General features: G+C 34.5%; 1 protein-coding gene across 3 annotated transcripts in view; it reads right to left on the minus strand.

Moving 5' to 3' along the window:
- KCNH7 (potassium voltage-gated channel subfamily H member 7) overlaps positions 1-21,683 on the minus strand; it is a 470,160-nt gene that overhangs the window by 53,824 nt on the left and 394,653 nt on the right. For all 3 annotated transcript variants that reach the window (XM_055120200.1, XM_055120199.1, XM_055120198.1), the window contains 2 exons: positions 16,794-17,193; positions 10,537-10,736 (listed from right to left, as the gene is read on the minus strand). In XM_055120200.1, the coding sequence (XP_054976175.1) occupies positions 10,537-10,736; positions 16,794-17,193 (600 nt within the window). The remainder of the gene's footprint in view (positions 1-10,536; positions 10,737-16,793; positions 17,194-21,683) is intronic.

Genomic DNA, 21,683 nt, shown 5'->3' on the forward strand with positions numbered 1-21,683 from the left:
ACGTCCAAGTGATGAATGAACACTTGGGTTGAGAAAAAGTTATTTTCTTATTTAGCTTTTACTCAGATGCTTATACAAAAGTATTTTAAAAATACAATTAGAACTTATTGATAATAAGCTTTATTAGCTCCTTAAGCTTAAAACACAAGACTCAATATTTGCTATTTCTTGGCTTCACTTAAACACTGCTTCTTGTGGTGAGGACACTTTTAAGTATTTGTTTAAAAATCAATCAATAATAGATACTTTACCAGACTCCTTCAATGGTGATTAAGCTCTCATATTTGCTTTCACAAAGGGTAAAAATATGTTCTCTATAATATTCCCTACTTAGAATTGTGAAGAACTAGAAATTTATGTTACAATGGATGGCTTTTGATTTGTTTCACTCAGTATAACTGCTTAGGGAGAGAGTCATAAAAGCAGGTAGCAAATGGCATATTTATAGACAATTTGAGTGTGACAAATGATTCTTCTAAATAGCAAGTTAATTAGCTGAATGCCTTTGCTAATTGTGATGACTGACAATAGAAAATTTTCTGGGAAAATTCTCTGGGCCATTGCATACACTTAATTCTGAGCAAATTAGGATTAATCAAAAATAAATTAATGCTTTGTATGAAACACTAAACCTCAGGCCTGGCTACCACACAGATTATACAGGTAAAAAATATTCTAAAAATTATTCTAATATTCTAATAATTAAAAAAATATTCTGATGTAAAGTATCACTGTCACTGTATCACTGTCATCCCGTTGCTCATCAATTTGCTCAAGTGGGCACCAGTAATGTCTCCACTGTGAGACTTTTTCTTACTGTTTTTGGCATATCAAATACACCACGGGTAGCTTGTCAGGCTCTGCTGTGCGTGTGGGATACTCTCAGTAGCTTGCCGGGCTCTCTGAAAGGGACGAAAGAATCTAACCCTGGTCGGCCGCGTGCAAGGCAAATGCCCTACTTGCTGTGCTATTGCTCTAGCCAATAGTAAATTCAGTATAATCTCGCATTATGATGTAAATTTTTCTTCTCTTAAAGCCAAATTCCTTATAAGAAATATCTATATATATTTTGCATCTCCCTATCTTTAAACGCACCACATACACATACACACTTGCTTTTTCACTGACTAATATCAGGGACTTAACGTTCTATCCCTCTGAGTGTCTCCAGGGCCCCCACAGTCCCAAGGCCACCCCATTTCCAGACCCCTCCCACCCTCCCTTTCCTTCTGGCCACCATGTCTTTGCCAAATCAGGAGTTAGCTGAGTGAATACTTGATATGTGTGATTCCAGGGATGCTTGCATGTATGCACTCTTGCAAGCATGCACCCTCAGCCATGCATACTACTCTCCCTAGATATCACTCCAAGAAAAACATGGAGGAAACAAAATAGTAAAAGCATAGCTAGGGAGAGCAGGATCACATAGTGTTGGATATTAACCCTAAGTGCTTTAGGCTCTATCAGTGAATTGTCTCCTTTCCTCCTCCTAGAGGAATTTAAATTACCCTTGCTAGCATCCCTAACTTAGTTAAAGTTTATCTGTAATCTTTCCCTTGTATTTTACCTCACATTGTCACAGTACCCATGTCAATTTCGATTGCTTGTAAAACAAAACTTTCTGGTAATTCTGAACTTGTATCGATACTGCTTTGTACTTGAAGTGCTATAAATTTGTACTTGTTTAATCACAGAAGGACCATTACTGCTATGCTCCTAATATTTGGGAGTTGACTGACTCTGAAATATATCTGCTCCTGGGCATAATTACTTGGTCATAACTACTTGACTCAGGCTTCAGTTTCTATAGTTCCTGACACCACCACCGTGGGACTGGGATGGACCCGGGGCGAGTGGCAAAACTACCCGGCAGCGAAATGGGACATTCTAGAAAGCATAAATGCATGATTTTCATGCAAACTGTTACAACTTTAGAGACAGGACCCCCTGGGGAAGGACTAGCTGAACTGGCCTGAGGACTTAGTCTGGGATTTAAAGTAAAAGCCTTGTTTGCTCTCAGCCCAGAGAACTAAGTGTTGGAATCTTTGTCTCTTATTGTGTTTATCCAAACAACTGCAAGTATTGATAACTTATATAATTAGAGGGAAACATAAAAGCAATGTAGTTGTCCCTGGGAGACAGAGTGTCTCCTGGGTTGATCTCCCCAAAAGAATTTCCTCTGCCAAATGTAAATGAAAACCACACCTGTGCTTACCTCAACCCCCCTTTAGATGTTCTATAAGTATGCTAGCAACTGCATTAAATTAACCATTTTCACCATCTGACTGTGGTCCCCAGCCTCCCCGTCTCCCCGTCTCTCTGTGTCTCTGTTGGGGAGCCCTGGGGAGGTGGGGAGGAGGGGAGGTGGCTCAGGGTTACCGAATGAACACACGTGTCCAGTAGCAGCTGCAGCCACCCCAGGATCATAATTTTCTTTTTTGTGTTTACATAGGATTTTTTTCTTTGTGATTATCTAAATTACCCAAGGTGATATAGACACAAATACTATTTTATACTTCTGAATTTTCTTTTGAGTTTTTGGACACGGCTTAGGGCTTACTCCTGGCTTTACACTCAAGGATCATTCCTTCAGGCTTGGGGGACCCTATGAGGTGTCTGGGATTGAACCCAAGCAAGGCAAGCACCTTACTCACTATAGTATCTCTCCAGCCCCATATACTTCAACATCTTTTTCATTACTTTGTAGGGGTGGGGGAGTGCAGTGTTGGGCCATGCCTAGCAGCATTCTTGGTACCGTTCTTGACTCTGAGGTCAGGAATTACTCCTGGCAATGCTCAGGTAACCTGTGTGGTACCAGGGATTTGAACCAGGGTTCCAATGGCATAGCTGCTTGCAAGACAAGTGCCTTTCTTCCTGTACTCTCTCTCTCTCTGGACCATACTTCTAAAGCTCATACTCTAGTTCAGGGCATAAGCTAGGGTCAGGGAGGTAACTCTCAGGTCTGGAGCATATGCCTGGCATGAACTAGGTAGCAGGCACATGAACTCCATGGGCCCCTGAGCACTGCAAGGTGTGACCCTGGTAACTACCTGCACAGCTGGGTTCAAGCAGCACTGCCCACAATGGGGCAAAGTATTATTAGGAGTGAGTGACCACCCAGATCCTGAGCACTGCTTTTGAGCCCCCCACCTCCATAAAACCTTCAAAATTTAAATAATAAACTAAGATAGTAGGAAGACTTCAACACACATTGTGATAAGTAAAGCAATATGGAAGAGCTAAGAAGTCTGTGTAAAGAGGAAAGTGTAACGGGGGTAGTCAGATCTGGCCCCCAATCTCCCCTTTACTGATTAAAAAAGTGCAATTTCTCATCAAAGAATGAGGATAGTAAAAGCTACAATGAGTGATCCTGAGAATTTAGCAAAACAGGGGACACGGAAGCTAGTACAGAGAACATGTTCGAAAGTGCTTAGTTGCCTTATAGGGAAGGAAGCAGCAAAAACTAACTCCTGATATAAAGTATAGGTTTGTTATTTTATAACATTTTCTGATTTTGTATGTCATGTGAGCATTTAGCATTTGATAAATCTTTCGCACTTACAAGATACTAAACTTTTTTTGTTGTTTCCAGAAACCAATGTTCTTTCTTAGTGAGTCTATGATTCTGAAATAATCTTAGGTCATATTACTTCTACCATTATGATTTATCATTAAGGAATAGGAGACATTTTTATCTTTTCATTGGTTTACCACATTATCATTTGTGGTTGACTACTGATTAAGATAGGTGGATAATGTTTGTAGTTCTGAATATACAAATAACAAGGCTGAAGTTAAATTGCCTTTGCAAGCTACTTCCTTATTTTACTTTGATGTGATTGATGGTAACTGGGAATAATTCTATTGTGTAAGGTAATCACATCTGACTAGATTGTTGGCAAAGCAGAATATATCATATAAATATAAATAGGGACCTTTATAAATCTTGAACTTATTTTTTTGTGTAAAACTTGTCAACATTTATTACATAGTTACATGATTTAGAAAAAACATAGAAAATACACAAAAAAGACTTATTGATTTTGTGTTTGAATCATAGAGGTTTAACTCTAGGCATTATCTGGTTCTTTGTGTAAATCACTATGTACTAATGGGAGGAAGATGGTACCTTAATAAGTTTTCCTAAGATCGGAACATTATCTCAAAGTCTATTCATTATTCTATTTTTGCATATATAGAGATAACATAGAGAAAAACTATTATCTTTTACAATAGCAATAGCAATCCACTTGCACAATATCATCATTACTCTCTAACTCATTCTTGCCCATGATTTAGTTGAGGTCAAGTCAAAGTTAGCATGTCCTAAAAACAAAGAAACACCACAGAGTTACATAATACCATCTTCTCTTCCCTGATTCTCTAGCTTCTAAGTAAGGATGCAGATGTTTCTAACTATTGATGTGTTTTAGTACTGCAGAGAATTGTAATTATGAGAAAATTGGGAAAAGTTAATTTATATATTCATATATGTTTACATATGTACATATATATTAATCTATAGCAAGATAAACTTTATTAGTAAGCAGGGGAAGTGAAGCAAAGAAGTGTTTTCACTACTTCAGTGTGGTAATTTTGCAAAGATCAATTTTTTATGTAAAGCCCCAACTTATATTTATTTTTTCTCTTGGCTCAGAAGTTGTAAAGATCCCACTGCTACTGAAATTGCTTTTCTCAGAAGCAATATGGTCCTGGTTATAAACTCCTTTCTAATGACTGTTGGAGAATGGGATGATTGGTCTGCCATTCATGAAATATAAATGAGCACATACAATGTATATGTATAATATAAATACTTGAAAATATATGTCTTATTTTTGATACTATTCATTTCAGGGTGCTCCAGAGTATCTTTTCCGGTATCTGTGATTTTCTTGTTTTGTTTTGCTTTGGGGCCCCATGCAGTGCTCAGGACATGTTCCTGGCTCTACACTCAGTAATTACTTCTGGAGTGCTCAGGGAACATACAGGGTGCTGGGGATTGAACAAGACTTGGCAGCATGTAAGTCAAATGCCCTACCAATTATATTATTGCTCTGGCCCTATTTGTGATATTTTTGAGCCTTTATGGAAAACAGACAGTAAAAAGTATAAAGTACTTAGACCTGACCCTTTCTTTAGTACCAATTCACCTGTATTTGTTAGACAGTCTAACATACTCTAGGCTTTAACCTAAGTCTAGAGTATGTTCACAAGTCTTGCAAATCAGACATTATTCGCAATGCTTTCCACACCTGCACTGTTAATTCTGTGCCTCTCTTTTTTTCAGATCATTACAGCTCAAACAAAAAATATTAGTCTAAATTACAAAGATCATCTTTTTGAAATTCTGTTCCTAGCTTGCTTTTTTGGGAAGGCACACCAAGTCCTGCTCAGAGTTTACTCCCTTTTCTCTTCTCAGCGATCATTCCTGGTGGTGCTCAGGAGACCATATGTGGCATGGAGTATTGAACCCAGTCCAGTCACATCAAAGAAAATATCTTCACCCCTGTACTGTCTTTCCTGCCCACTGTCCCTATCTTTATATATGACTTTTTGTTTTGTGAAAAATGATTCGATATAGGATCTTAGCTCAGTTAAATGATAGTCTGATATGAGGGCAACACATTTTAAGTAATTTTATTGCAGCTTTAGGATACTCTATTCAAGGGATTTAATAGACCTTATTTATCAATTTCCATATATAACAGATAATTTGATAAAATATAAGGGATAATAAAAACAATATGTCAGAAACTTTGCAAATTGTGATTTTTATACCTTATAGGTTTTGATGTCATAAGGGTAGTTTTTATCTTTATTGCTGACTTGGACATAACTGAAAGAACTTTATATAAATGAAAAAAATCTTGTCATTATGTATATCAAAGCAGTCCATAATAAGAACAGATTTGATTGTAATGGTCTGGTACAGATGGATTACTTAAAAAAGAATTGAGCATGAACATGACAAAAAAGTCTCTACTGGAGTATAGTTTATTGATAATGTAGATATAAAGCCAATGTTAATAGCAGAGGCTATTCTGAGAAATAGTGTTGCTGGAAGTGAAGGAAGTCAGATTTACATTTGCATGCTAATTAATATTACATCAGTCCCCAAGAAAAATTTCTGTTATACAATATTCCATTATTTATACTTTTTCCCCAATTTTCCTTGGTTTCTTTCTTCAAGTCTATTATTAATGTATGCCTTGTCACTTAAAGCCCAACTGTGATTCTAAACATTTTCAATCTACAGGGTTAATTGGTTAAATATCTAAAACTTCTTCCCTTTCACTACGGTTTTGTAATTCCTTCTTTCTGAGACTGCATCTAGACTGCGTTTGATCAAGGAGACTGAATCATGTAGCACAAGTGCCACAGAGTTTTCTCTGTACTCAAAGCTTCACCTTTTCTCCTTTCTTTCCAATATTTAAGGAAGATTTGTCTATTTAACCTGCTAAAGAATGCTTCTCTCTTCCAGGTTTTGTCCTAGCTTTTTCCTGTATCTTGTCAAAATGTTCTCAATGACTCCAGCTAAAAATATATTTGACTCTTCCTCTTTTATTCCCTAAAATAAAATTCACAGTTGTTTCTGGATTAGTTACCTTAATTTGAATGCCTTGTAATTTCCCAAATATGTGCCTTTTCTCATGTCTTTGACTTTACCTGAAATGGTCCTTTTTTGTTCTCTTCCATTAACAATTCTAACACTCACGTGGTCTTTAAATAATACTCTATGAAGAAGCAGATGTTCCATAAAGGAGAATCAGAGGTCAACAACAGACAGCAAGAAAGTAAACGGGTCAGTAGAAAACTTAGAATTTCCATTGTTCAAACAGAAAACCTCCCACGATAATTGTTTTATACATTTAACATATTTTCTGATGCTTTAAAATATTTAAAAATAAATTCAATGAACTTTCAGAGAGGTAAAGTGACTTGCCCAAGATTAGTGACAGATTGATTGACACCAAGTGCTTTGATCAACTGAATTCTAATTTCTTCTTTCTATTATCCAGATATTAACAAGAAACTTATTTAGGTAACTATCAAAATCCTTCTTTGAATTCTCATTAAGACTTTTCTTTCATGTCAACAAAATTTTGAATTATATTTGGTTTTTTATGTAATAAGTAGCTTATTTCTCTCCATCGAGAATAATGTATAGCCTATTGTTATTGTGAACCTTCTTCCTTCAAGATACAATCTTGTGAGTGATGTGAGAAAAACCTGATTTTATGCTGACTTGCAAAATTATTCTTAGTTCTTGTCAATGTTTGAGCTAAAATCAACCTTGGCTAATGTCAGAAAATTTCAAATTGTGTCAGAGATTGCTTTGATTTGAAAAGCTTCCTTGAGATGCCATTAGTCCTAATCCAATAAATTATCATCTTCCAAATAGTTAAATTTCTAAATTTAAGGATTTTTTAGAACTGAAGTACAGAACTTGATGAGATAGTATTTACTATTATTAAGCCTGACTTCAAATGTAAATGACCCTTTTTTAATAAGCTTCTCATCCTGATCCTTTCCCTTTAATGATTTAGTTTAGCTAAAAGGGAGTACTTTGTATTCTCAGAATACTTTTGGTTCTGGAACATTTTGGAAATAGGCACTTCACAAAAGCACAAGATGTAGAGAATAGGACTATGGCTGCAGGTTTGAGCTCAGTTCTTTACCATGTTTTGTGATTTATTAAGGAATCAAGTACTTTGAATTATATAATGTAATTTTGGATTAGTTCAGGGTTATTTGAAATCTTGAATCTCATTTGGACACTAGGAAACAGCAAAAATGACAATTAAGATATTTCATGAGAAATTATACAAGATAATGTGAAACACTAAAACAAAATACAACAGTTTAATATACTTTTATGTGCCATAATACATAAATTTAAATCACTTTAAATTATTTAATTTATAATAATCTAACAAGAGTCATGGATTTTCACAATGTAGTTTATATGGTAAAAATTCCACTTAGGTATTTTTTGGGTGGTGGGGGCGGAGCACAACAGGCAGGCAGTGCCTAAGGCTTATTTCTGGTTCTGTGCTAAGGGATCATCCCTGGAAGTGCTCAGGAAACCATACGTGGTGCTAGGGATTTGAACTGGAATAAGTGGGATGCAAGGCAAGCACCTAAACTTCTGTGCTCTCTCTCCAGTCCTAGATTTCATTTTTAACCTGTCATAGGCTTTTTTCCAATTGACTTTGCTTTGCATTTTGTGTTTATTTTGTAAGTATCTTCCATTTACTGAATTTCCAGAGTTACCTTGCATTAATATTTTTCACTCACTTTTAAGTCACAAGATGAGAAATTTGAACACTGTATTACAAAGAAGTTCGTGCAAAGTCAAGCTCTCAAAACCACATGCAAGATTCCGCACATGGTTTAGAGCTCACACACTACAGGATCATGTTATAACAGGCATGCAGATGAGAGGGAAGAAAAGATTCTATATTATGAAAATAGAGGATGATGAAAGAGAATGACATTTTCTTAATGACAATCATCTAATGCAAACCGTATACCCATAACCTTGGCCAAAGTGGAGTTAAGGACTAAAAAAGTAACTTTCTATGGGTAATGGGAAACTGTATAATATTGGAAGTCAAGCCATTGGTAAATTAAGGATATCTATTCTATACGTGGCCTCTTCCACTTAATCTTCCCCAGAATCTTCATTTGTATTTCCTCTGCTATATCATGCAAAAAAAATCAGTGCTAATGCTGGAAATTATTTAACAAGCGCTAAACCTGACAGATAACAAGGGTCTTCTCCACAATTTACACGAGTATTAAATTGGATATAAATACCTCCTGTTCTTACCGGTGGGTGTTGTGATTCCATGTATTAAGGTGTGAAGCAGACAGGAAAGAGATAAATCTTTCATAAGTACATTGCAAATAGGCAAGTGGTATATAAACCATATTCATAGGTAATAAAATTAAACAATGAAAGGTAAATAGTTACAAAGTAGACTTTACCACATTTTTTTCCCACAAAACGAGTTATATGGAGTGGGGCAGGTACAATAAGTAATTGTTCTATTACTGGCAATGAAGTAATGTTGAGTATGGAATGAAGAAAACTGAGTGACGAGTGTTTTCATTAAAAGTTCTTGAAATTACTTTAGCCAACCCAGCATTAAAGAATGCCCAAGAGTTACTGAATGTAAATTTTTCTTAATAATATAGATGAAAATATATAAAATTATCAAATTGTAGGTGTCTCCTTTTGAGATTAAGGTTATAGTTGGGTGACATCAATTAAATAAATCTTCACAAGTAACAGTGGAATAATTAAAAATAATTCATGGAATTCATTTATAGTTTTTCATAAAATGTAATTAATAAGTTACTTAATTAAAATTTACATATGATATGGCTTTATCAGTCAAATAAATCATAAATATAAACAATAAGCTTATCTATATATATAAAAATATCTTTCAAATTGGGCAATATTTGCAACGTTTTCTCTACTTTCCCTTCTAATTTTGAGTTTTTGCCTTTTTTGTTAGACCAATACTGGCCAAGTGAAAAATCTGAATCTAAATTGCACCGAGTTCACTTAGGGAAAAAAAAAAGTATTATCCTTTTAAGTTCATCAAATGTAAGTAACTTTATTTTCTGAAGAATTACTAGAAACAGGGTCCATTCCCAATGGATGAGTAATTGATGGAATGAACTACATTTAATAAGATTGTAGTGAGTCTGTAATGTGTCTTAGAACTTAGATTTGTCTTTACTCAAGTTCTCTATAGATAAATATAGTTGAAATAATGAATATACCTATTCTGGTAATAAAATAACTCTTTGAACTGCAATAAAGTTATAATTGTGTTTATTTTTGAGCAGTGAAAGAAAGGGTAAGCGTTAGGAAAATGATTTATGAAAAGTACATGTCCAACTTACTTAAGTTTATAAAGTAATTCATATTTACCCCTTAAATGTAAATATGCATTAAACCAGGAACAAAATAAAGGCTCAAGTAAATTGTTTAGAGGAAATAATATCCTTAGTGGAAATACGAAATGTTATATTATAAAATATTTGACATAAATAAGGCTTCTAAACTCTCTACAAGTCCTCAAAATAGCTATTCTTTTAAAGAATGATGACTTTGGGTCTCAATTTGGGCATCATATTTGTTACTGTTAACTTGCCAAATCTTAATACTCAGGGTTCCATCTAATAATTTTTTATGTTGCCAGCTAATCCATGTGTTGAAAGTTCAAATTTCAGCACAGTAACGTTCTTTCTAACTTAAAGTGGGAACTCTACTACACATAGTTATATCAGTTTGCATCATGTTATAATGCCTTTGCCACACAATATAACTAAATATAGCACCATGCAATGTCATGAGTTGAGAATGAGACACTATCTCCAGGGGAGAAAATAAACATTGAAGAGAGGAAAACAAAAGCAAGGGGTTCAAAGCTGAAGGAAAAATATTTTTTTTTTCTATTTTGGCTTTAACGATATGCTTACGGTGCTTACGTTTTGGAAAATAGAAATACATACCATATTCATGTCAATGCCATTGGTGTAAGTCCATGCATGCTGGAAATATTCTTCTAGTCGTTGCCTCAGAGGGTTGGGTATTTGGTGAAAGCGAATAAATTCTTTCACTCGAAGCATCTGCATGTGGTACCTGGCAGTTCCCGAGTACAGTCTTTGGATAATTGCAGACACATTTCCAAATATACTTGCATACATTAATGCTGGATTGGAGAAAAAACAAAGCTATGGGGTAGGACTACACTGGCCATATTATATTTTGACACAAATTTATGAGACATTTTATTATTTCAGAGAAGATTCATCACTTACTTACAAGAAGGGGAAAATAAGATAAGCTCATATTGTTGTACATTTTTAAAGTCTTGCGATATATCTTTAGAGGGAAAGTATCTAAGTTTATCACGTATCCTAAATTAAAGTAAAAATTCAGGTTGCTTATAACACCAAAAGCTAATCTGAAGTATTTATTGCTAAAGATAAATCCATTAAGAATAAACATTGTATTTGCAGTGTAATAAAATGGTATGCTTTATGATTACTTACCTTAGATATGTTTTCTAGGAAAAACTGGTCTTACATAAGGAAAATATACTTTGAGGGATTTTATTTTTATTTAATTATTTATTTTTTGCTTTTTGGGTCACATCCAGTGATGCACAGGGATTACTCCTGGCTCATGCCCTCAGGAATTACTCCTGGTGGTGCTCGGGGGACCATATGGGATGCTGGAAATCGAACCTGGTTTGGCCACATGCAAGGCAAATATCCTACCCGCCGTGCTATCACTTTAGCCCCTTTGAGGGATTTTAAAACCATTTTTTTACTAGCCAATATACAGAATTAAAAAGTTTGTATTTCTATCTCTCAGTAGAAACCTACTCTTTTAATATTGAGAATTTGATATAAGTCAATATTATTTAAAAGACTTTACATTTGATAAAAACTGGTAAATTATTTTAAGGAATTTAGAGTTTTCTTAGAATTCATTTTACATAATTTTTAAAGTTAACTTTCATGGTACCCACAGAAACATATTTCTGGTTTAGAAGATTAGACTCGTCTTATTTTTATATGGAAAAATATACTATCTTTGTTCTTTGTTCTATGCGAAAATTAATTTTCTAGATAATCCTTGCTATATATTCAATACTTTGGTTACTATTTCTTTTTAGTGCTTCTAAGAATAAGTCCTTATGATTTAGCATCAGCTTTTTCTGGTGGGGAAGAAGGACACAATCATCAGTGCAAAGGGTTTACACCTGGCTCTGTGTTCAGAGATTATTTCTGGTAGTGCTTGGGGAACCATATATGGTGCTGGGGACCAAATTGGGTGGACTACATATAAGACCAGTCTTATTATTTTGGGTCTATTGTTTTTTAAGTATAGGCAATTTGTATCATTCAAAACTCTGTCCATGCCCAAGAGATAGTACAGTAGGCATGGCACTTGTCTTGCAAGAAGCTGACCGGGGTTGGATCCCTGGCCCCACATGTAGTTCCCTGGGTCGCTCCAGAAGTGATCTTTGGGCTCAGAGCCGGGAGTAATCCCTGAGCACTGCTGGTTATGGCCCCCAAAACAATAAACCCAAATGAATCTGCCCATTTGATCCACATTGTCATTTATTATAGTGAACTCAATAATATTATTTTATTACCTTTTATTGTCTTTAGAATTTGTAATAATATCTTCTTTGTTCAAGACATTTGTAACATATCTAGTCTTACCATCTTCAATGTTATTGAAAGTCTACTAATTAAGCTACTTTTTTCTTTCTAAACACTGCGTTAGCTAACCCTTGTACATTTTATTTTTATTTAAAGCTACTTTCCAATTCTCTGTGTAGTTTGGTTCTTTGTATCATAGGGACTTTGGAAGTGTTTTACTTAATTTCCAGATATTAGGGGACTCTTTATCGCTCTCTCTCTCTCTCTCTCTCTCTCTCTCTCTCTCTCTATCTGTCCACCTGTCCATCTACTTTTATTTAAAAAAAAATTTAGTTTCCATGTGGGAAGATAAATACTCTGTATAAATGTAATACAATTAAATTTATTTTTATTTCTCTTGCTAGTTTGTTTTGGTTTCTTAAGGCAGTGCTCACCCAGCAGTGCTCAAGGTTTACTCCTGGCTCTGCATTCAATGATCACTCCTGATGGGCTCAGTGAAGGAGGAAGGCATATGAAGTGCCAGACATTGAACCCAGGTTGGCTGCGTCCAACACAAGCACCTTATTTGTTGTACTGTCACTGGAACCCGATTTAGACTTCTCTTATGGCACAAAATATGATCAACTTTGGTGTCCTTATTTGTAGTTCAGAAGATAGTCTGGGTAAATGTTCCACCTACACTGTAATAGTATGGGAATACTTATTCCGCAGGAGTTTAATAATTGCCATTATGTCAAGTTAATTGATAATATTGTTTAAGTACTCTATATCTTTACTGATTTTCTGTCTACTTATTCCATAAAATATTGAAGAGGACTGTTGAAATTGCCAACTACAGTAGTGAATTTTTTGGTGAATTTGTCTATAACTCTTTTAGGTGCTGTCACTTTTTGCTTAATGTAATTTAAAGCTCTGTAATTTGGGGCATGCACATTCAGGACTTGGTTCTTTATCTATTTAATCTCTGGTAATAGCTTTTTCTTGAAGTCTACTTTAAAAATAATGCTACTTCCCAGGTGTTTTCTCACAATTTATATTTACATCTTTTTACATCTTTTTCTTTTAGTTTGTCTTTATAAGTTTTGAATATTTTTTCTTTATATAACATGGTGAAATCTGCATTACTTTAGTAAAGTCTGATAATTTTGGAAGGTCAATCGTGAATGCTTAGATGGTTTTAATTCAATTTAATGTGATTAAAAACCAATTTAATTCAAATTAATATGGTTAGATTTGAACCTACCATTCTGAAATTTGTCTCCTACATGTCTTCCCCTTTTTTCTTTTTGCTTCCTATACTTTGTATTCATTGTTTGTTATTCAATTGTGTCTTAACTATTTTCTTGTTAGCCATAGTTTTACATTTTACAATATGCATTTTGAACTTATCACTAATTTACATACAATAAACCACTTTATACATTAATATACAAATGTTACAATATATTTCAATTTTCCCTTCCAATATTGTGCTCTGATTGTCATATATTATACTTGTACATCTTATAAAATTAATAAAGTTATTTCATCACTTAAAAACAATTTATGATGAAATAAAAAAATGAGGAAAAACAATGTAAATTTACCCATATATGTAGTATTGAATGAAGTGCCAGGGATCAAACCTGTGTCAGCCACATGCAAGATAAGCATATTATCTGCTATGGCCTTGTAGTTTAGTTTTTATTAATTGTGAAAACATGATTTTCTTTTTTCTGGTTTCCTCCCTCATACTCTAGGAGTTCACATACAAACTTGCCCAAGTTCTTGGAATTATCTTCTGTTCATAATCATACAAGTCTTAGATTTAATGTTTTCTCCTTTTGAAGGTTGTATTTTCTTTTATGTACTTGTTAATTTTTTAATGGATGCCGGGTATTCTAGATTTGCCATCATTTTCTTTCTTGAGAAATTTGGTCATTGTTCTTACAGTTAGTTCTAATAATTGCAGGTCAAGTAGCTGCTTCTGAAGTTTGTACTTTAAACTTTATAGGTTTTGACCAGACCAAATACTGTGCAACATTTCCCAACCCCGCCCCCTGCCCTCGACCCTGAGACTTCTATTGGATACACTCAGTATTAAATGAAGACTTTCCCATTCTGTGGACAGGAACTTGATTATCTCCCATATCGTATACTAGCTCTGAAAATCTGTTTAAAATTATTCTATTCTGGTGATAGTACAGCAGATAGGGCATATGGCTTGCAGGTGGCAGACAGGCTCAATCCTGGCAAGACTTACGGTCCTCTGAGCACTACTAGGAGTGATCCCTAAGGCACAGAGTCAGGAAGTCAGGAGTAAGTCCTGAGCACCACTGGGTGGGGCCCCAAAACAAAAACAAAACAAAACAATTATTCTGTTCTAAATCTTGAAATTTTATCTCATGCATTTGTGATCAACATTCATCAGAAGATTCAAAGCAGATACCTATGAAGGTTTTTAGACCTTTTCTTCCTCATTACTATCTCTTCTATGGTTTAATGTCTTCTAAATGTTAGCATATCAACTTCCATGACCTCTGATCTTGGGTCAGAGCCTAGTACTCCTGCATGCAAAAAATGTGTTCAGTCTAGTGAGCAGTCTCTCCTGCACCTGTGTATAATACCAGTTTGAATACAGTATGCATAAATGAAGTATGCTGTTCCAATTAAGGATGTTATGAGGGATGTGAGTGTATCTGACTTCATTCAATTAATTCTAATGCTTTTTCTTAAAAGATAAAAGTCACCTGTAGAAATTCTTAAAGAATCAATTCTTAAAGAATCAATTGAAATATCCCACTGAAGTGTTAAAAATAAGAGAAAAAATGGAAAGCATGCAGAATGAAGAAAATAAGGAACAATGAAAATTTTTAATAATTCTCTGAATTGGAGATTACTATTTGGGTATATAAAAAGCAAAGTATTGTTACCTCTTAAATATAAAATGATTACAGATCATAAACATTATTATGTATTTAACTCAGTCCTCATATTTACTAGTGCTTTGGAAAATATTTTGAAAGCTGTATCCCAGACACATAACTGACATGGATTCCTAAATGGTGAACAGGTAAAACCTCAGTTCACCTTAAGATTTTTCTCTTACAAATTTGTTTTCTTTTAAAAGAAATGTATGTTTATATGCAAGTATAGACACACATATAAGTGTGAATATATATACATATATGTTTCCTACATAGGTTATTATTTACTTTTGGTTTTGTTTTGGGTCACATGCTGCAAGACTACAGTTTGCTCCTGGTTTTGCACTCAGGGATCACTTCTGGCAGTTCTTGGGGAACCATAAGAGATGTTGCGGGAATAGAATCTGGGTAAGCTGTATGTAAGGCAAGCCCCCTACCTGCTGTACTATCACTTTGGTCACAGTGCTTATATTATTGATAAAATTTAATTTTTTTTATTTGTTTCCCATGATAATAAAATTGATAAACCCAATAAAGTGTTTTCTGGCAGTTGTAAACATAGATTGGCAGGGACCATGTTTGATTTAATAGAATAAATCTCTTTGGAAAAGAATTTTTAAACTTTTTTCAATGGGACTTACTTCCATTTGCTGGATGCAATACTACTATGTTTAAAACCAAGGCTTAACCTGAGCTATAGAATATCTTAAAGGTTGTTGAAATATAACATTATTGGCCTATTTTAATTTTACTTACTTAAATGTACAAACATGCATATAAATGTATGTATATACATATATTAAAATGAGTGAGTCTATTGGTGTTACATACATACTTTAAGCTTATTAAAGTAGCATATTTCATTAATATATATGTTGGTACTAAAAAATAAACTCCAGATATATTTTCAAATATGTATATACAAGGATGTCATTTTAGAAGTTCTAAAAATACTTCCTACATTTGCCAATTGCTGTGAAATGTCAGCAATATATCATTAGTGTTCCCATTTCTAATAATGAAACACCTTTACTTTAGCACATAAATGTTTCTTATTCCAAAGAATGTACCACCATATAAATGATGTTCATAGAATTACCCTGTCAGATGTTAAAGGACAATTATATAGGCCTCAAAAGAAAGTCACAGAAAAAGGTGCTTTTAGTCTATGGCCTGGGAAATACACACACACATACATATATATATACATATATATATGTTCATATATATATTTCATAAGTACACACACAAAGAGTATGTTTACATAATATATACCATATATACAGTATCTGTCACTTTTACTTATCTAATATTGTAATATGAGCAAAACTCTCCCATTCTTGTTTGACCTCAGCTTGAACAGAAAATAACCATAAACAGTAAATTATGGACACTGTTTCTACAAAAGTTAAAAGTAAAGTCTTATTTCCTGCATCCTAAATGCCAGTTACTCAAATTTTATGCTAATGTTTTTCTGAGGTTCTGAAAGATCTTAGGTGTCTCCTCTTCTCAGAGATTCAGATTTGGTAGAATCTACTACTTACATATGTAATCCCAATATCTCTATAATTTGTTATTCTTTTTTGCTTTACTTCTAGATGTTCTTGAGCAAGGAATTTTGTGATATTGATTTATCGTTAATTGATAAAGAGAGAAAGACAGAGAGAGAGAGAAAAATCTACTTACAGCCAATCAGCATGACACAGATTGAAAAGATTTTCTCCGAATTGGTATTAGGAGACACATTCCCAAATCCTACACTGGTTAAACTGCTGAAGGTAAAATAAAGTGCTGTGACGTATTTGTCTTTAATAGATGGTCCAGAACTTGAGTCACTGTCATTGTAACGTTTCCCAATTTGTTCTCCTAAGGAATCCAACCATCCAATTTTATCAGTCAGGTAAGGCCTTTCTACATTCCCAATTGCATACCAGATGCAAGCCAGCCAGTGAGCAATAAGGGCAAATATGCACATTAAGAGCATTAGAACAGCAGCGCCATATTCTGAGTATCGATCAAGTTTTCGTGCCACTCGCACAAGACGAAGAAGTCGAGCTGTTTTCAAAAGACCAATTAATGTTGTTGTCTGTGGGAATAAATATGCATGATTAGAAACAACTGAATTGATAAAAATCTTATGTAATTATTTGAAGTAAAGCAGTAGAAAATGGTCAAAACAACATTGTAGCACATTGAAGATAACAATATATTTTAATTATTAAGTTTCTTTAAAAAAATTATTGGTGCTTTGGAAAGTATTTTAAAGCTATAGTTCAGTGACTCATTATATTGGCATATGAGAATTTCAGAACAGAGAATGCCTGACTTTTTTAATGCTCTAACCAAGTTGCACATACTGGGTACTGACTAAAACTGGTTCATGAGCAAGTGCTCTACTGTATCACTGGTATGCCTCACAAGTGCTTCACTTTGGAGTTATGGTGATAAACAGTGAGGTATTGCCCTTTTTAGTGGTGACGTTTCTTTTCTAATGAAGAGATAAAGGTCCACTCTCCACTGAGAATGGGGAGGTATTTTTTAAATTACCTCCCTAAAATTGTTTCAGACAGTAAAATATGATTATGACAATAAAACAGAGGGAAGTACTAGAGGTTGTTTGGGGACATTAACTGGGATGAGGACCACTTTAGAACATGGGATTGAGGAAGATCATACTGAGAAACAAATAGGGTTGAGAAAGACCTGCATAAAGAAAGGAAGCCAGTTAAACAGATAACTGGGAACCCTCATTAGATGATTGCATGCTACATTTAACTATATTTCAGCACATTTTGTTCTTTCTAAATTGATAAAACACTTCTTGATATCCTGACCATATATATTTTGATTTGGGATTTGATATGTATAATTACATGATTATTACTGACCAGGTATCTAATAATAGGACACTTCTATATAATAACAGGATACTGAACTGGTTGTCTGGACTTGAAATCTGATAAGTACAAATTACAAGTTCATTTCTTAAGTTTCCTAAATAATGTCAACTATAAGTACTATATAATTCTCATGCCATATAATTATTCCATAGTTACATGGTGTTTACCAATCAATTATTGAGTCATTTTATCTGCTCATTGTTGGTGTTTACTTTACAAAGTACATCCAACTGTGTTAAAAACATGTATATTTGAATTAAAGCACATGGCATAAATATTACCCTATATTAATTTATATTGATTTGGTGGAAAATAAACACCCAAAATAGCATTGAAAAAAGTCCTTTTCATAATATGCTATAATAAATGTTGTCATGCCCCTCCCCCTCTTTTGTACTTCACTGGTCTTAAAGAGAGAAATTTCTTTTTCCAGTGAGTATTAGAACCCTCTAGAGGTGATAGAAGGTAATGCAGCTGAGCTGTGTTTATCACAGTCTGACTCTTTCCTTAAGAGTATTTGATGATTTAAAAAAAAAAAAATGGGGCTGGAGCAATAGCACAGTGGGTAGGGCGTTTGCCTTGCACGCGGCCGACCCCCGGGTTCGATTCCCAGCATCCCATATGGTCCCCTGAGCACCGCCAGGGGTAATTCCTGAGTGCAGAGCCAGGAGCAACCCCTGTGCATCGCCAGGTGTGACCCAAAAAGAAAAAAAAAAAGAGTATTTGATGATATGCAGTTAGGTGAGTCCATTGTTGCCTAATTCTCAAGGTACAAGAAAGATAATGGTCTTTTTCTTACAAGTTAAAAAGTATAACTCTTTAAATGAATAAATTAAGAGCTTAAATTAGTATTACTGGCTCTCTGCGTGGGGAGGTGTCAACTTTACAGTATTCATTTTATAAATTCTTTACTTAGCAATTATAATCTAGGACTTTGGGACAGACTCATTCTTGAATCCTCTGTGCCACTTTATCTCCTACTATGTATTATTCATCTATTCCCTACACACCAATTTATTAGCTAAAATGAGTTTGATACTACCTATTATGTAATAGGGAATACTGAGTAAATGAGAGCTCTTCATACTTTTATTGGGGCATCATACGTAATTGTTTCAAATGATAAGCAGAAACTTTATTCAGTGAAATGGTTTGATATTTGCTACTTTCCAAATGTATTATGCATTTTTAGGATTGTAACTTTTTTCTATATACAAAAATGCTCAGATTTGGATAACAAGAATCATCATAGTTTAATATAGACCACTTCTACATTACACATTTTGTGTGTTTACTTCTTTGGAAGGGGGAGATTTGAGTCATATCTGGTGGTGTTAAGGGCTTAGTCCTTAGTCCTCTGTGTTTAGAGATGACTATTGGTGGTGCTTAGTGGACTATATTTGGTGCCAGGGATCAATCTGTGTTTATTTTCATCCCTATGTTCTAGTACCGAAGAATCAGTAATATTTGAGGATTATTTTCAAGACATACTTGGAAAATATTATCTCTTGCAAAATAAATGAAAATTCTCTAGGCATTAACTTAATGATATTAAATTCTTTGAAACAAATAACTTTTTTTTTTAAGTTTCTGGGTCACACCCAGTGATGGTCAGGGTTACTTATAGTTCTGTACTCAGCAATCACTCCTGGCGGTGCTCAGGTGACCATCTGGGATGCCAGGGACTTAACAAAGCTACATGCCAGGTATGCACCTTATCCACTGTACTATCTCTCCTAAGACTATGGACACTCTTGGCTGCAAGAATAGTAAAAATAGATGCAATATAAAGAAAAGAAACTGGATGAATTGTTCATACCACTCTTGAATTTTTGTCCTCTCTGCAATAAACTTATGCTGTTTATTCTAAAATTTTATGAAAATAAAGATAAAGTCTAGATCACAGTAAATTTTGTAAACAAGTAAATGTAACATGTAACAACACATGTTACATATTTTCTGGAAAAAAGTAAAGCTTTGAAATATTGAACCATTTTGAATCCAATCAACATTATTCATATAAAATAAATGCAAAATAATCTGAAATTTAAGACCTCATAGAGACACACACACAAACACACACACACAAGGAGAGGAGGGGAGAAAGAAAAATGGGATAAAAAAGGAAATAACAATATATATGTTCATGGGGCCAGAGCAATAGCACAGCGGGGAGGGCGTTTGCCTTGCACGCGGCCGACCTGGGTTTGATCCCCGGCATCCCATATGGTCCTCCGAGCACTGCCAGGAGTGATTCCTGAGTGCAGATCCAGGAATAACCCCTGAGCATTGCCGAGTGTGACCCAAAAAGCAAAATATATATATATATATATATATATGTTCATATTTTACTTGTAAAAGAATTAGTGAATACTGACTGTACTGGCTTCAGTGGTCAAAGCAATTTCCTTGTGATTATGTAAAATGTACTATTGTAACATGTACTGTGAACATAATTATATAGGATATTTTGAAAATTTAGCAAGTAAATTAATGCTACTAATACATCTGGGCATTCTTCTATCTCTATAGTTACATACCGTATGTTTATAGATTATGTTTAGTATTTCAGTACACTATGCTTGTTCTTTAAATATCTCAGAGATTTAAAGTGCCTTGTCCCAGATTCAAGTTGAGAGACACAAATTGCACCAAAATTGCACTCAGAGAGTATAGACTTATCTATCTCCTCTTGCTAATTTGTTTAGGACTATGGGTTCCCATTATTTAGTTCAGTTGGCTATATTTGTACTTTCTACAAGTAAAACATGGGGCCAATAGCTACCTTACAATGTTATTGTGTTGACATCAGAGTTAAGGCTGAGTAGAATGTCTTCAGGATTCATTTGTGTTTTACTGTATGTCTTATTTCAGTGTTATACAAAAATACTGAAAAAATGTTTTCCTTTTTTTATGGGAAGGGGCACATTAAAAACATTCTGCTGTGCTTGGGGGACCATGTGCTTGCCAGGAGTTAAGCAATATTTGGCTGCAGCAAGGACAATACCTTAAGATTGGTAATATATCTCTGGTCCTATCATTTGTTTTTAATATTTAAAAAAATAAATAAAACTATGTTTTGACCTTCAGGAAAAAATTAAAAAGTTAAAATTTTTCTTTAGTAACATTTTTTATTACATATTAGTATACTAAATGTATTTAGCATATTATTTCTTGGATTGGAGCGATAGCACAACAGATAGGGCGTTTGCCTTGCACGCGGCCGACCCTTCGTCCCTTCGAAGGAATCGAACCCTTCGAAGGTTCGATTCCTTCGTCCCTCTCGTAGAGCCTGGCAAGCTACCAAGAGTACCTGCCTGCACGGCAGAGCCTGGAAAGCTACCCATAGCATATTTGATATGCCAAAAACTATAACAACAAGTCTCACAATGGATACATTACTGATGCCTGCTCAAGCAAATACATGAACAATGCAGTGCTATTATTTCTTGACATTTTGTTAATTAATTTTTTTCTTTTTTTAATTGAGATTTTTAATCATATTAGAAAAGTACTGTCTGCTTATTGGTACCTTTGGTAAATACTAAGAAATCCATAGAGAGAGAGTCCAAAAATTAAGGCACTTGCATAGCACACAAAGTGACACTGGTTCAATTCCCAGCAGTACATAAAATCCCCAGTATATCCATGAGAGACCCCTGAGAATAGAGTCAGG

This window comes from Sorex araneus, chromosome X, assembly GCF_027595985.1.
Source record: "Sorex araneus isolate mSorAra2 chromosome X, mSorAra2.pri, whole genome shotgun sequence".
NCBI lineage: Eukaryota > Metazoa > Chordata > Mammalia > Eulipotyphla > Soricidae > Sorex > Sorex araneus.